This window comes from Ovis canadensis, chromosome 4 (genome assembly GCF_042477335.2).
Source record: "Ovis canadensis isolate MfBH-ARS-UI-01 breed Bighorn chromosome 4, ARS-UI_OviCan_v2, whole genome shotgun sequence".
NCBI classification, from domain to species: Eukaryota; Metazoa; Chordata; class Mammalia; order Artiodactyla; family Bovidae; genus Ovis; species Ovis canadensis.
The window spans coordinates 110,255,360-110,268,872 of NC_091248.1; the positions used below are offsets into that span (position 1 = coordinate 110,255,360).

At 37.1% G+C, this 13,513-nt stretch overlaps 1 protein-coding gene across 6 annotated transcripts in view; it reads left to right on the forward strand.

The window, feature by feature from the left end:
• MKLN1 (muskelin 1) overlaps nucleotides 1-3,090 on the forward strand; it is a 377,726-nt gene extending 374,636 nt beyond the window's left edge. For all 6 annotated transcript variants that reach the window (XM_069588394.1, XM_069588395.1, XM_069588398.1 and 3 more), the window contains one exon: nucleotides 2,733-3,090. In XM_069588394.1, coding sequence (XP_069444495.1) covers nucleotides 2,733-2,854 — 122 coding nt within the window. In that variant the 3' untranslated portion in view covers nucleotides 2,855-3,090. The remainder of the gene's footprint in view (nucleotides 1-2,732) is intronic.
• The last annotated feature ends 10,423 nt before the right edge of the window (nucleotides 3,091-13,513 follow it).

Below are 13,513 nucleotides of genomic sequence, written 5' to 3' on the forward strand. Positions count from 1 at the left end.
CACTTGGGGGGCATTTTAAGCAGTGAAGTCACCAACAGAAAACACAAAATGTGAAGAACATTACACCAAGTAGATTGTGAAAAGAGCACTTGTTTATAGTCTGAGAGCTGAAACAAGTGGGCAGAGCACTACCTAGTTTGACCTCAGTTGAGAACGTATAGTTACATGTGGCAGCTGAGATTTTTTTGCCACTTGGTGCGTGTCTGTGATTGACCACAAAAGTGGCACAATACTGATTTAGGGATTACAAATTTAACAGGTAGACAAACGCACAAATACGAAATCTGTGAATAATGAGGATCAACTGTATACGTGTACACACACAGATGTTTGGTTTTATGTGTTCTGGTTCTATTTATTATGTAATATAAAAATGTGTATTCTCCACATAACTCTAAAATTTAACAATGTGGCTTGGAGATGCTTATGTGAAACTATACTAGATTTATCGTATTTGTAAGTGATACACAATGTCCCATAATAGGGATCTACCATAATTTAACCATTCATCTAATGATAGTGTAAATTCCACGTTCCTTATTGGTAAATGGTGAATAAAAATAAAAAATAGGTTTTCTATTTAATAAGTACTCAGATACTTGATAAAAATAAATAAATGAGCTTTAGAGTCAGACAGACATGGGTTCACACTCCATTCTCTTTCCTCTCCAACTGTGATACGTTATTGAATGAATGAATCTCTCTTAAGTGTCTCATCTGAAATTGGAGTTTATGGTAACTGCTTCATATGATTTTTGTGACAGTGAAATGTGGTCATACATGAAGAACCTAGCAGGTAGTAGGAGACTCTGTTTATTTCCTTCCCTCCCATATCATTTGATCTCATGACAATGATATAAGTACTACCACAGAATCAATGTCCTCTCTTAAAAATACAATACACCACATTTTTTTACACCACAACATTCTTACAAATGAAGCAAAGGTGGAGAATGCCCTGAAGTTGAATGTGAGCAGAAACAGACATGTTTATTGAATTTGTGACATAATCAGACAATAGGGGAAAAAAGAGAATTAAGTCTTTTAAGTACAGCTTAAACTGTATACTCTAAGTGAAGTATATTCTAAAGATAGCAAAAGCAAGGAAATCTTGAATTTTGCTGGTACTGATTGGGGTATAGTAATTCTGGAACTTCTTTTGTGTGTGTTTTAGGTTGAGCAAATGAATAGATATGATGGTATTGCTGAGAGAGATGGTTTCCCTAGTAGGAGAAAGGAGATATAAATATGGAATGAAATAAGGAGAGGAAGAATCCTGTGAGGTTCCTTAAAAAACAAATTAGCAGTAAAAGCATGGACTAATGATTTTATTCCTTTTAAAAGAGATATGCGTATTATATGTGTGCATATATATAGTCCTAGAAACAGCACCACTGATCTTGGTTTGTAAATATCATTTGCCACTAAAAGGAATTAGAACTGTTAGGGAAAATGATAGATTCCAAAGCTGTGTAAAGATAAGCTTGGAGGTCCTACTGTGCCAGAAAGTGAGGAGGTACTCAAAAAGTAATGGAGTAAATCAGAAAGAGAAAAACAGTTATCGTATATTAATACACGTATATGGAATCTTGAAAAATAGTACTGATAAACCTATTTGCAGTGCAAGAATAGAGACATAGATTTAGAGAGCAGACCTGTGGACATGATACGAGAGGGTAGCACTGACATCTGTGCAGTGCAGTGTGTGAAACAGCTAGCTATTGGGAGGCTGCTGTATGGCACAGGGAGCTCAACTTGGTGCTCTGTGATGACCTAGAGGGCTGGGATGGGGGTGGGGGGCAGGAAGCACAAGAGAGAGGAGATATATGTATAGTTCCAGCTGATGCTTGTTGTTGTATGGCAGAAACCAACGCAACATTGTAAAGCAATAACCCTCCAATTAAAAATAAATTTAAAAAAATTAAAAATGTTGCTTCCATCCTCTGGAAGGACATTCTTCTGGATTATCTGAATTTTCACTCAGTTCTTTGAGACTTCTTCCAGCTGTCAGTGGCATAATGATTTTATACTGCTTTCTAGGTAAGTGTAGGTGTTAGTCGCAGAGTCATGCCCAACTCTTTGTGACCCCATGGACTGCAGCCCAACAGGCTCCTCTGTCCGTGGGATCTTCCAGGCAAGAATGCTGGAGTGGGTTGCCATTTCCTTCTCCAAGGGATCTTCCCAACCCAGGGATCGAACCCTGGTCTCCTACACTGCAGGCAGATTCTTTACTGACTGAGCTAGCTACAAGGGAAGCCCACTACTTTCTAAAGACCCCTTTAATATTATTAGATTTTTATTATCAAAACAATTTTAGTGGCCAAAAGCATTAAAAAGAAAAGAGAAATGAAAATTCCTCAGTGGACCAGAAAAGGAAAATGCTTACAAGGAAAGGAAGAGAAATCAATATTAGTTACTAAAATACTAATCATTCTGCTGGATGGTATTCAGATAATTGCATTTAATCTGCACTGGGAAGGTTATGACATAAACAGGATTATCACAGATTTGTAGCTGAGGAAACAGTTGTAGAAAGGCTGCTTACTTTACGTAAGATCATACCATTGCTGTGTCGCAGAACTGGAATCAGAGCCCATCACTCTCTAGTTTCAAAGCCTGATTTGGTTTTGATTTTTCCATTATACATTGCTGCTTTTGTCAGCTAGCTTTACTGTTATGTGTAGAGCATTAAACACAGTGGATGAGTTTCTTTGTTATCTTTCTTTCACCAGGCTTTTCGGACGTGGATCACACCTATGCTCAAAGAACTCAGCTCTTTGACACCTTAGTAAATTTCTTTCCTGACAGCATGACTCCTCCTAAAGGCAACCTGGTGGACCTCATCACACTGTGACTGAAGAGCCCCTGGACAGAACTGGAGCACAGGAGTCTGCTTTTGGTATTCTGGATTTCAGCTCTGTTGACTGACAGTTAGGCTACAGTGACTGAGGACTGCACCAGAGATTTGAAGGGATCTTTGCTGTCACAAGTTTTAACCCTCTTCCTTCACACCTGACCTTGACCCCGTCGTCCTCATCCCATTCCTAAATTAGGCTAATAAAGTAAAATTGGTATATACTTTCCATTAAATATATATTTTTTCTTACTTTAACTTTTAAGAATTCATGAGTATAAAAGAAAAAAATAATCAGGCAGTGATTTTTATTTCATTTTTCTAAAATTGGGACAAGTAAGCCCTGTTCACGGACTCAGTGCTACAAGGATTGGGATTTTGTTGTTGGCTTTTTTTGCCCTTTCTTTCTTTTTCTTTTCTTCCCATTTCACTTTACCTTACATCACCCAACTGCTTGTAAGTGATTTATATCATCTGTTACCTCTTTACTTCATTCTTAACAGTATATAGTTCTGTAGGGCAGTTGCTGTATGTTTAAGTGATATATGTGTCTTTGTTGACTAGAGTCTTGTATTACATTAAACAGTGGGAGGGACAGAGGGCTCCTTGTCATAGAACTAAAAGGCAAAACCTGAGATTGACCCACGCACTTATCTGAGATCGGTATATAGTGTTCCTATAATGATATATTTTGTAGTGATTATTACAAAACTTTGAGTCACAGAAACCTTAAATCGAGGAGAGAATATACTTCAGAACCTTTAAGAGCCATTCTCAAAATTACCAGCAGGAGGATTCTGGTTGCAACTGATAACATTTATTGATACTGTTGAAGTAATTCTGGAAGAAAACAACTCCTTCCCGTGGCAGAGCTGTTCAGGGCCAGGGCTTCAGTTTCTTCCTGTATGCTGTCAATTTCTTCCTATAAATGCTGTCTCTGTAGCGTTTCCATTTGGGATAATGGGTTTCAGAGCTGCGTTATTTCCATACACATTAGCTCCCTACGTCTGCTTCTATATACTGATATTTTAAAGAATAATGGTTTGTAGTCCAGTGGACTACAACTGACAGGCATTTCAAATAACACATAGACCAGGCTTTTTTTAACAGAGAAAAAGAAAAATAGTGGTGCGAATATTTTTTTTATTTAACTAGAAGAAAGGCAGTTCCACAGTTCCTTTTGTTGGGGAGATTGGAGACATGTATTCCTTGAGGTGCTCTGGAATGCGGCATAGGAAACTTATACCTGGCCAAGAAGTATGCTGTATGCAGCTGACACCCACCACGCTTAAAGCAGACCAAGAATAATAAATGTCTACCCGTCCAGTGACTCTTCCAAGTGAATGCCTTCAGAGAATTTAGTATGTCCCGAGTAGCAAGGTTAGGCCTCACCAAAGAAAGAAGAAATTGATTTGCACTTTCGCAAAGTCTCATGTATAGGAATGAGACTTCGCAATCCCTCTTCAGTCAGTCATTACTGCATGGTTTCTCATCTTTTGGAGATGGATAGAAATATATCTCTCCTACTCCTAGCTTTGAATCTTGGGGTCCTTGGCTTTTCAAGCATTCCAAAGCAATCAGTAGTGATTTATAAAAATTAGATTTATGAAGGGTACATAATTCAGGAAGTACCTAACTATGTAGCTGCAGAATAACCCATTGACTTTACAGGTGAGCAAGTAGAATCTACTTACTACTTAAAAGATTTCCCTATAATCTATTGAAGTCTTTTTGTGGAATCAAGTACAAATCAGTGAGTTGATAGGAAAGAACTTGGGAAGAGTCTCTAAATTTAAAAGCTCTAGTTTTACTCACTGTGAATTCTGGCACTTTTAAAGACAATAACCAAATGAAATTCTGCTGCCCTCCACCATTTATTTTTTTAATTAATTAATTTATTTTAATTGGAGGATAATTATTTTATTATGGTGGTCCGCGCCCCCCCCTTTTTTTTTTTGCCATTTTTTTCCTGTAGTTCTTTAGATTCCGTATTTGGAGGAAACTTAGTTCTTGGACTCAGTGATTTTGTTTACTTTTATTTTTCCCTAACTGATTTTCTACCGATTGTTTTCTAAATATTCTTGTTCTAATTTCATCTTTCCTTTCTTTAAGTGAAACCTTTTCTCTTTTTTTCACTTATATATATATTTTTCACTAACATGTTGAAATAGGATTGAGTCATAGCAAACCATTTAGTGTTGCTTAAGTGACATAGACTGTATTTAGGAAGTTATTGACAAGGTAAATCAGAATTTGTACCCTGGGGCAGTGCTGGGAATGATTGCAGGAGAATGTAGGGCTTCATTATACCCACCAAGATTGACACTGCTCACTTTTGACATCCGAACCCTGATGTATAACTTGTTTATATATTTAGTGAAAAGCTACATATATTTCCAAGTATTCTAGTAGTATATTATGCAATTTAATCTAATTTGGTATTTATATACATTGTTCAGGTAGCCAAATATCTATGCTTTACTACTTAAAAATTCTTTTATCCTAGCTTAGTGAGCCCCCAGTTGAGACACCCTGGTTTTAGATGCATTCGTTAGTGGAGTACGGTTTGCTCAGATTCATTACCCCTAACTTCAACCTCATCCCCACTTCTCCTTTTTCCACTGGAATATATTATTCCAGAATAATAAACTAGAAATAATTTAAACTAGAAATAGACTAGGCTCTAACACAATTTTCAGTGATTGTACCTCGTGATAATTATCTGATTTGTAAGATACTTCCAAAATGCACTTGGATCTTGTATAATGACAGAGACCTCATGTGGCCAACCTGATTAATTCACATGTATTGGCCTCCTGTGAAGCAAAGGAATTGAGACTTGTGTGCCTAGCTCTGTGCTAAAGCTGACAGTATTAACCTTTAGCAAGATTGTCTTTTAGACCTGGTTTTCTTTAAAACTGATAGAAAACATTAGAAAGTTAATACACTGATTGATCACAGAAAAGCATGTTGGGTTTAGAGCTTAGTGTTTTAAGATTGTAAAACTACATTCATCCGTGAAATATGTCTTGAACATAAATGATTTGCCAACTTATCTTTCTAGTGGATCTCTTCACATCTGCCTTAAAAGTGCTATTTAGAGATACATTAATAGAGTTTCAGGTAATAAAACAGTTTTAAAATTTAATTTATAAACAGAAACTAGTTTGAGACACAATGAGAGATTGTGAATAATACTTAATGGCTCAAACGCACTTATAAAGCAGTATGGTTCTGATTTTGTTTTCTGAATTAAACTCAGTGTCATGTAAGGAGTTACCCTATAATTATTCTTAACACAAGATGAAATTCATTAGGTAACTGTGGGTCATTTGATTATTTCCTAGCTGAATGTCGTGCTACCTCTTTAGCTGGTAGGGTGTTACAAAGCAGTTGAGAATTATGGTTTGAAATTATTTCTATGGGAGAGGATCATGCAATGTGTACTTTAAACAACATCATCTAGCTTTTAAAAAATGTACCCTTTGTAATCTTTTTTTTTTTTTCTCTCAAACAATACCCGTTCATACCCCAGTCGCTCAGTGGTAAAGAATCTGCCTGCAATGCAGGAGACACATGAGATGCAGGTTCAGTCCCTGGGTTGGGAAGACCCCCTGGAGAAGGAAATGGCAGCCCACTCCAGTATTCTTGCCTGGAGAATCCCATGGACAGAAGAGCCTGGAGAGCTATAATACATAGGATTGCAAAGAGTCAGACATGATTGAAGCGACTTAACACATGCAGTTTCAAACTTTTGCAGAAATTCTAGCCTGAACTTTAACTACGTTTTAAATTCTTAAGATAGTCCTTAATCTAAGATACACAGGCTTCTTAGAAAAAGTTTATAGTTATTAGAGGAGTAATCAGAGAGAGTCTGTATATAACAGTAGTTGTAGATTAGGTCTTCAGGTTCTTTCACTCAAATTTTTTGTGTTCCTCATTAGTCAAATAGCATTATTCTTTTGTGATTTTTGACTATGGCCTACATTTCCCTGTGGTTTGTATTAATGCTGAAATGATATGGGTGCCCCAAACTTCTAATCTGGAGGTAATTCAGTTGAAGGTGGAAATTTTGATGTTGGTTGAAATAATTAGGAGCCAGTTAGATCAGCTGAATGATGTCAGTCAGCACTGTTTTGACAGGGAGAACTCATAACTACACTTAATTGATTTCTTCACCAAATGTTCTTTTTATTAAAAAAAAAATGCTGTCTTAAGAGATTTTATTTATACATAATTTTTAAACCTTGATTTCTTCCTACCCCCCCAAATACTATGAATTGTGCTTCCATTATTTTTCTTAGTGATTATAACTTTATTCGGGGCTTTTTTAGCCCTAGATTTCCTGGGTTTTCAAAATCATTCTGAAGCAAACATGCTCCTTTATCCTTGATAATGACAATAGATGAGTGAAATTTAAAATTGTATGTTATTAAAGAATTTATAACGTCCAGACACTGCTATAAAAGTGCTTGAATTATTTTCATTTGGGGGATAGTAATATGGCTTATAGCTTATAGCATTCTTTTAATGGAAGAGCCAGTGTTGCTTTGCCTGGCACTAAGAAGTATAGTTACACTAGAGATGAGGTGCAAGTTTCATAGCAGAGCTCATGGAATTTAGCACATCACCAGAATTTTCATTTGCCTATTGTCTTTGTATTTCTTTGCCTCTTTCCCCCTATTCTTAGAGCCTCCTTGGTAGCTCAACTGGTAAAGAATCTGCCTGCAATGCAGGAGGCCCCAGTTTGATTCCTGGATCGGGAAGATCCCCTGGAGAAGGGATAGGCTACCCACTCCAGAATTCTTGGGCTTCCCTTGTGGCTCAGCTGGTAAAGAATCCATCTGCAATGCTGGGGACCTGGATTCGATCCCTGGGTTGGGAAGATCCTTTGGAGAAGGGAAAGGCTACCCACTCCAGTATTCTGGCCTGAAGAATTCCATGGTATAGTCCATGGGGTTGCAGAGTCGGACACTGAGCAACTTTCAGTCCCCTATTCTTACCTCCCCTGAGTAGCATTGATTTTCTGCTGAAGTTGAATTTTGTGTTAAGAGTTGACTTTCAATTTCTGAGATAATTGAATATCAGGAATAGCTTTAATTGCCATGAAATGATTGGTATTCATTCTTTTTTTTTTTTTTTACTTAAAATAGAACAGGGACTTCCTGGTGGTCTAGTGTTTAGGATTCCACACTTCCAGTGCAGAGGGTGCAGATCAATCCTTGGTCAGGGAACTAAGATCCCACATGCCTCTTGATGTGACCAAAAAAATAAATAAAAATTTAAAAGTGTAGTACAGTCTTATAAATGTCTCTTCCCCTTAAGTATGTAAATTTAGTGAATTCCCTGGTGGTCAGTGGTTAGGACGCCACATTTTCATTGCCAAGGCCCTGGGTTTGATCCCTAGTCAAGGAACTGAGATTCCATAAGCCATACCACATGGGCAAAAAGAATAACAACAACAACAAAGAATGTGAATTTAGCTCAAATTTTAAATAACTAAATCCTATTCCCAGTCTTTGCCAGTGATAAATCCTATAAATTCTCTGACAGTGGATTTACAGCCCTTAACCTAAGGAGTCATTAGAAATGATAGTAAACCAGATTTTCTCATAGAACATGGAGATGCCCTTGTGGGAATCTGTATTTTTTTTTCTCTTAGAACTCTGAAGTTACAGATCTTGAGCTCCAGTTCAATTCATAACGTAAAAACCTGAAAATCAGTTTATCTTCCACAGTAGCCATTCTTTGGAAGTAAAACTTACAAATACGTACTATCGTGTCCTCAAACACTGCCTGGCTTTATTGTAAACAGAGTGTTATGTGGATGTTACCGGAGAGCCAGGCACAGCGCTGGCAACAATAAAGAGGGAAATGTTGAGCAGGGAAATAGACCAGGTGTATCGCTTGGAATTATGAACTAATTTGGCTTCTTTTTCTTTTTATCCACTGTTGAAACAGTTTCGATGAACTATTAAACAATTATATGTAATGTCCTATTTTGGCTGTTTGGCATTTTCACTTAGAAGTATTGAACTTTAGGAACAGATCCATATAGGAGATTCGAGGGTTTGTTAGAGAAGGAAAAATAGGAGCTTTTTGCCCATGGATTTGAAGGTCCACAGATCTAAATGAGAAAGAAAGTTCTTTGTTTCTAACCATAAATTAATCTATTGCAGTGCTGAGAAGAAGCCTGTCAAAAGGGATCAAAGCGCAGTTATTCTGAACAGTCTTTAGAAACAGCATTTCTTGGTTAGTTGCCTTTCTCACTCTCCCAAATAGCTGATACAGATCTTGAAACAGAACCCAGTTATAATGGGCTCTAGATCTTAAAGTAGGTGAGCAGTTTCTTATGTACAGCCAGTTCCTTGATACGGATCCAGAGGAAAAACCAGCAATAAAACATTTTAACATACAAGTTTTTTGGGCTCCCAGGGAACTTGTTTTTTTATCAAGTTTAAGCTCTTGCTGCACAGAGCTCTGTACCATCTGGGATGCTATTCACAGCAGTTAGTTTGGATATCTGAGCTGTCTGCCATGCGAATACCAACCCGAAAAGATCGTCATTCTTCAGTTTCATTCAGTGCTTAATGAATGCAAAATTAATTGGCAGAAAGGAAAAACACTGTGTGATGTACTGAACAGGCCTTTGTGCATGATTAAGGAGTTACTCAAGTAGCCAATTTTGAGCTTAATTTCTCTCCTTTTGTTAACAAATCTCAAGAAAACCTTTGTTACGGTTTAGCTAGTGTCATATGGTTGGCATTCATTTTCTAGCTCTTTAGGAAGAAAAGTATCATTTCATGCTTAACTTCTAACCCATACAGAATTGAACTGATATCACTTTAGTTTCTGTGTTTTAAAATAAATAAATTATACATACTCTAGAAAGTCTCTGTTTATTTGACTTTGCCAGGAAGTAAATGAGTTCTGGGCTTGGCATTAGGAGTACTTAATAATTTTGGTTTGTTCTTTAGGTTTCCTCCCCATCTGTGAAGTGACTACATTAGAGAAAGTATCTAGAATGAGTTTGATTCCACGGTAACTGGCAGAGCTCTATAACTCATTTTGCAGCAAAGGAGAGGCTCCTTTGCCATCAGATTTTGGCAAGTGACTGTTTTAGCATGTTGCCTTGTAGTTGCTATGTTTACCTTCTTAAGGTAAAAGGGGGGAAACAGGACAGAAATGTGTAGCTTTACATTTTTAAAATTATGTACTTTAAAAGTCTTAGGATATTTGCACCTTTATAAAGGCTTAGCTTAAATTCACTTGGCTTTTCTGGAGACCATGGTTTGATTCCTGGATCTGGAAGATCCTCTGAAGAAGGGATAGGCTAAGTGTTCTGGCCTGGAGAATTCCATGGGGTGTATAGTCCATGGGCTTGCAGAGTCGGATACGATTTACACATACACATTAGCTATAACCCCCAAGTTTGATTGTAGGATATCAAAGTCCAAAAGTTTAAATGTGAGCAATCTTCTGTGGAGAAGCTATGTTTTTAACAGTCATGTACTTAGTTTCCTTTTTGAGATTTTTTCCTTTCCCAGGAAAATGATTTTGGTAACCAGTTTTAAAACAATTTTTCCCTCAATTGTAAACCACGCATTTACAGAAATAAAAGTGGGCTCACTTTCTTAAGCATTACATTTAGCCTAACCAAGATACACTGTGATTGTGTTATTCTTTAAGCCAGCTTGCTTTTCTGACTTGTCATAAAATATCTTTTGAAGTGAACAAATTAAATAATATAGTATTAATTTTCCTCTATGTATAGCTCAGTTTAGAAACTGTAAAGAGACATTTTTCTGTGAGCAGATTCTTTTATGGAAATAGGTTTTTGTTTTTAATGAGATTTCTTCCCACAGCTGAGTCTGCAGCCTCAGAAGAGTATAGGAAAACTTAGGGCCTCCTTTTCTTGTGTTGGTCTTGGCAACAAACAATATTCCACCTTTTCAATGGAAAAGATGGGGGGTCGGGGTGGGGGGGTTGGGGGGTTGTGAATGCAGCTTGGGAAAGATGTTAGAATTTTTATTTGGTCAACTCGTACAAATTAGAAGTATCTCTTGGCCAGAAATTAAGATCCATTTAGATAGAGATAGATCCTCAGAACCAAAGTTGGACTGCAGATTAGGTTGAGCAGAACGGTGCAGCTCATCCACAGCCAGTAAAATTTGTCTTTCTGGATCTGCTTATTGACGCTGTGGATAGTTCCTTCTCTCTGTTAGAACATCTCCCAGACTGGAAACATGGTGTTAGAGCAGCCAGCTCATCTGAAAGTTGAAGAGTGTTAAACATTTCTAATGGGACTTTTAAATAATAGCATTTATTGGTTTTGTAATTATAAAAGTATGTTTATCATAGCAATTTAGGAAATTACAGACCGTGAAGAAGGAAAGCCACTCTTATTTAACTGGTGAGACTTACTCATTTTACTTTCCTGACTTCCTTCTGTTACCGACATGGTAAAGACCAGGAGAAAAATAAAAAATCTTGACACAGCCATTCCATTGTCCACAAGCATTTTTCTCTATTCTTACCATATTCCTTTAAAACATGATCCTTTTTAGATAAACCGCCTGAAAATAATTCTGTTGAAATGTAATTTTTAAGCCTAAACTATAAATACAAGATACTACCCAAAAGCTATATAGGGAGCTGCCTTGTTCAGGTCATTTGAAATTTTATCTCTAAGATTAATTGGAATTTTTAAACCCTTTATGTACCAGTATAGACATTTGGAGCATATTCATAACAAAGAGTTTTCTGTTTAGATGGACTTTATTTTAATGTAATCATAATTAAACTCACACCTAAGAAGGATAAGGTACTTTTCAAAGGCCAAAGGAAAAGCAGAGAAGAGCAAAGCAAAAGAAAAAAGATGAGCATAAGTATATAAATAAGGAGTCCTTGATACAAGATTTCCCTTACCATGCTTAGCAACTGTCTCTCCAGAAATGTATTTCTCTGGTTACCAGCTAAGATTTAGGAGCTTTGTGTTTCATGAGAGTCCTTTTCTTAATGTATGAAGGAAGAAACCGCCACCTTTCAGGGTTCTACCCCTTCCTTTACTCTCCTCTTCTATAGCAACACAGATCCTGTATCCTTGGGTACCTAAATCAGAAGTGGAGATCATGAGATAGGTCTGGAACCACTGGCATGGGCTAGCTAGAATGTTTAAACAGAAACGTTTTGGGGGCATCAGGTATCCTCCGACATCATTAATGGTCTAAATTGTTGGGCTCTGTCGAGTGTGCTCTGTAATCTTCCTCACCCTGCTCATGATCCTCTGTTTTATCTCACTTTTGCCCTATCAGTATGGACTTTTTAGGGTTTTGCTTTCTTTCTTAGTATGAGTAATGTTCTGATCCCAGGTTTGGTGAACGTGTTAACACTGCTTTGTGAATAAATAGATGATCTGCTGAACAGTCGCAGTTGTAGAATTACATTGTATGTAATGTACATATGGAGAAAGAATGTATTTTGTTCATTTTCTTAATAAAAAGTTATATATGGACACTACAAGATGTCTCTTGTGTTTGGTAAAACTTCTTTTGAAGTCAACTTTTGAAATTTTTACAAAGTTAATATTTTCCCTCAAACAGGTGAGTTTTATTCAGGCAAATTACATACACTGTAGAAAGACCTTGTTATCTTTGAGGCAGTGTTGAAATGACGCTCTGGTGGATCTTACTGAGTTTCTGGGGGAAGTTTCCATTTTTAAGGAGCACTGGTAAGTGACTTCATAAAATGGTGTTTTCTTCATCTGCTGTTAACGACCAGTTCTACTTTATCCATTTTGTAAATCTGGACTTGGGTTTCCCAGGTTTTCTTTAAGTGGGGACATGCTTGTACAGGTTAGGAACCAGAAGGAAAAAAACTGAACTGAAAATTAATTGTAGAAAAGATAATAAAGAGAATCTGAAGGCTAGTAAAATTCCAGATCCCAAAGAAGGGGAAGAAATTTTAAGGGCTGATCCTTGAAAAAAAAATAAACTCAGAAATATGCTCAACAAAGATAACAGATTGTTTGGGCTGAGTTGTATGAGCTTTCCAGACACTCTTACCAAGGAGCTTTCCTCTTGGCCCTTTCTATCTCCTGGTCTGGTTTACATTTTTCTTGGCTTTGTGTGTGATCCTGTATTCTGGTGTTAGTTGTCCACTGATATTATTCAAAATAGGGATTATGTTCTCTTCACTTTACAAATCAAAAATAATCCATTTTACTAGAGTGTGCTTTGAGCATGGCCCATGAGTAACATTTCTCTGTTTTCAAAACAGGAAAATGATGTGTGGTGATAAGGTAAGGAATTGGCCTTTCCTGGGTTAATCCTCTAGAGAATTAAAAGGATGGAAATGTGGGTCACCACCTCCTCTCCCTTGATGTATTTGTCATCTGGTGGGAAGGGAGCAATAAGCAGAGAAGGCTTTGTGTTTAACACAGTTGAGACGGTAGCTGCTCCCATATCAAGTGTGGATGAAGGCCGTCAAGTTATATTCTGTCCAGAAACATTTGTATTACAGGGAAGAAAGAAAAGCTGTAGTGGAAGTAGCTTTCCTACTGTTGGTCTGTCCACTGCCAGGCTAGTAAGTCTGATGTTTGGTAAAACTTCAAAGGGGAGGTTAGAAACATTTGGTATAATGTCTGTAGCACTTCTTGTC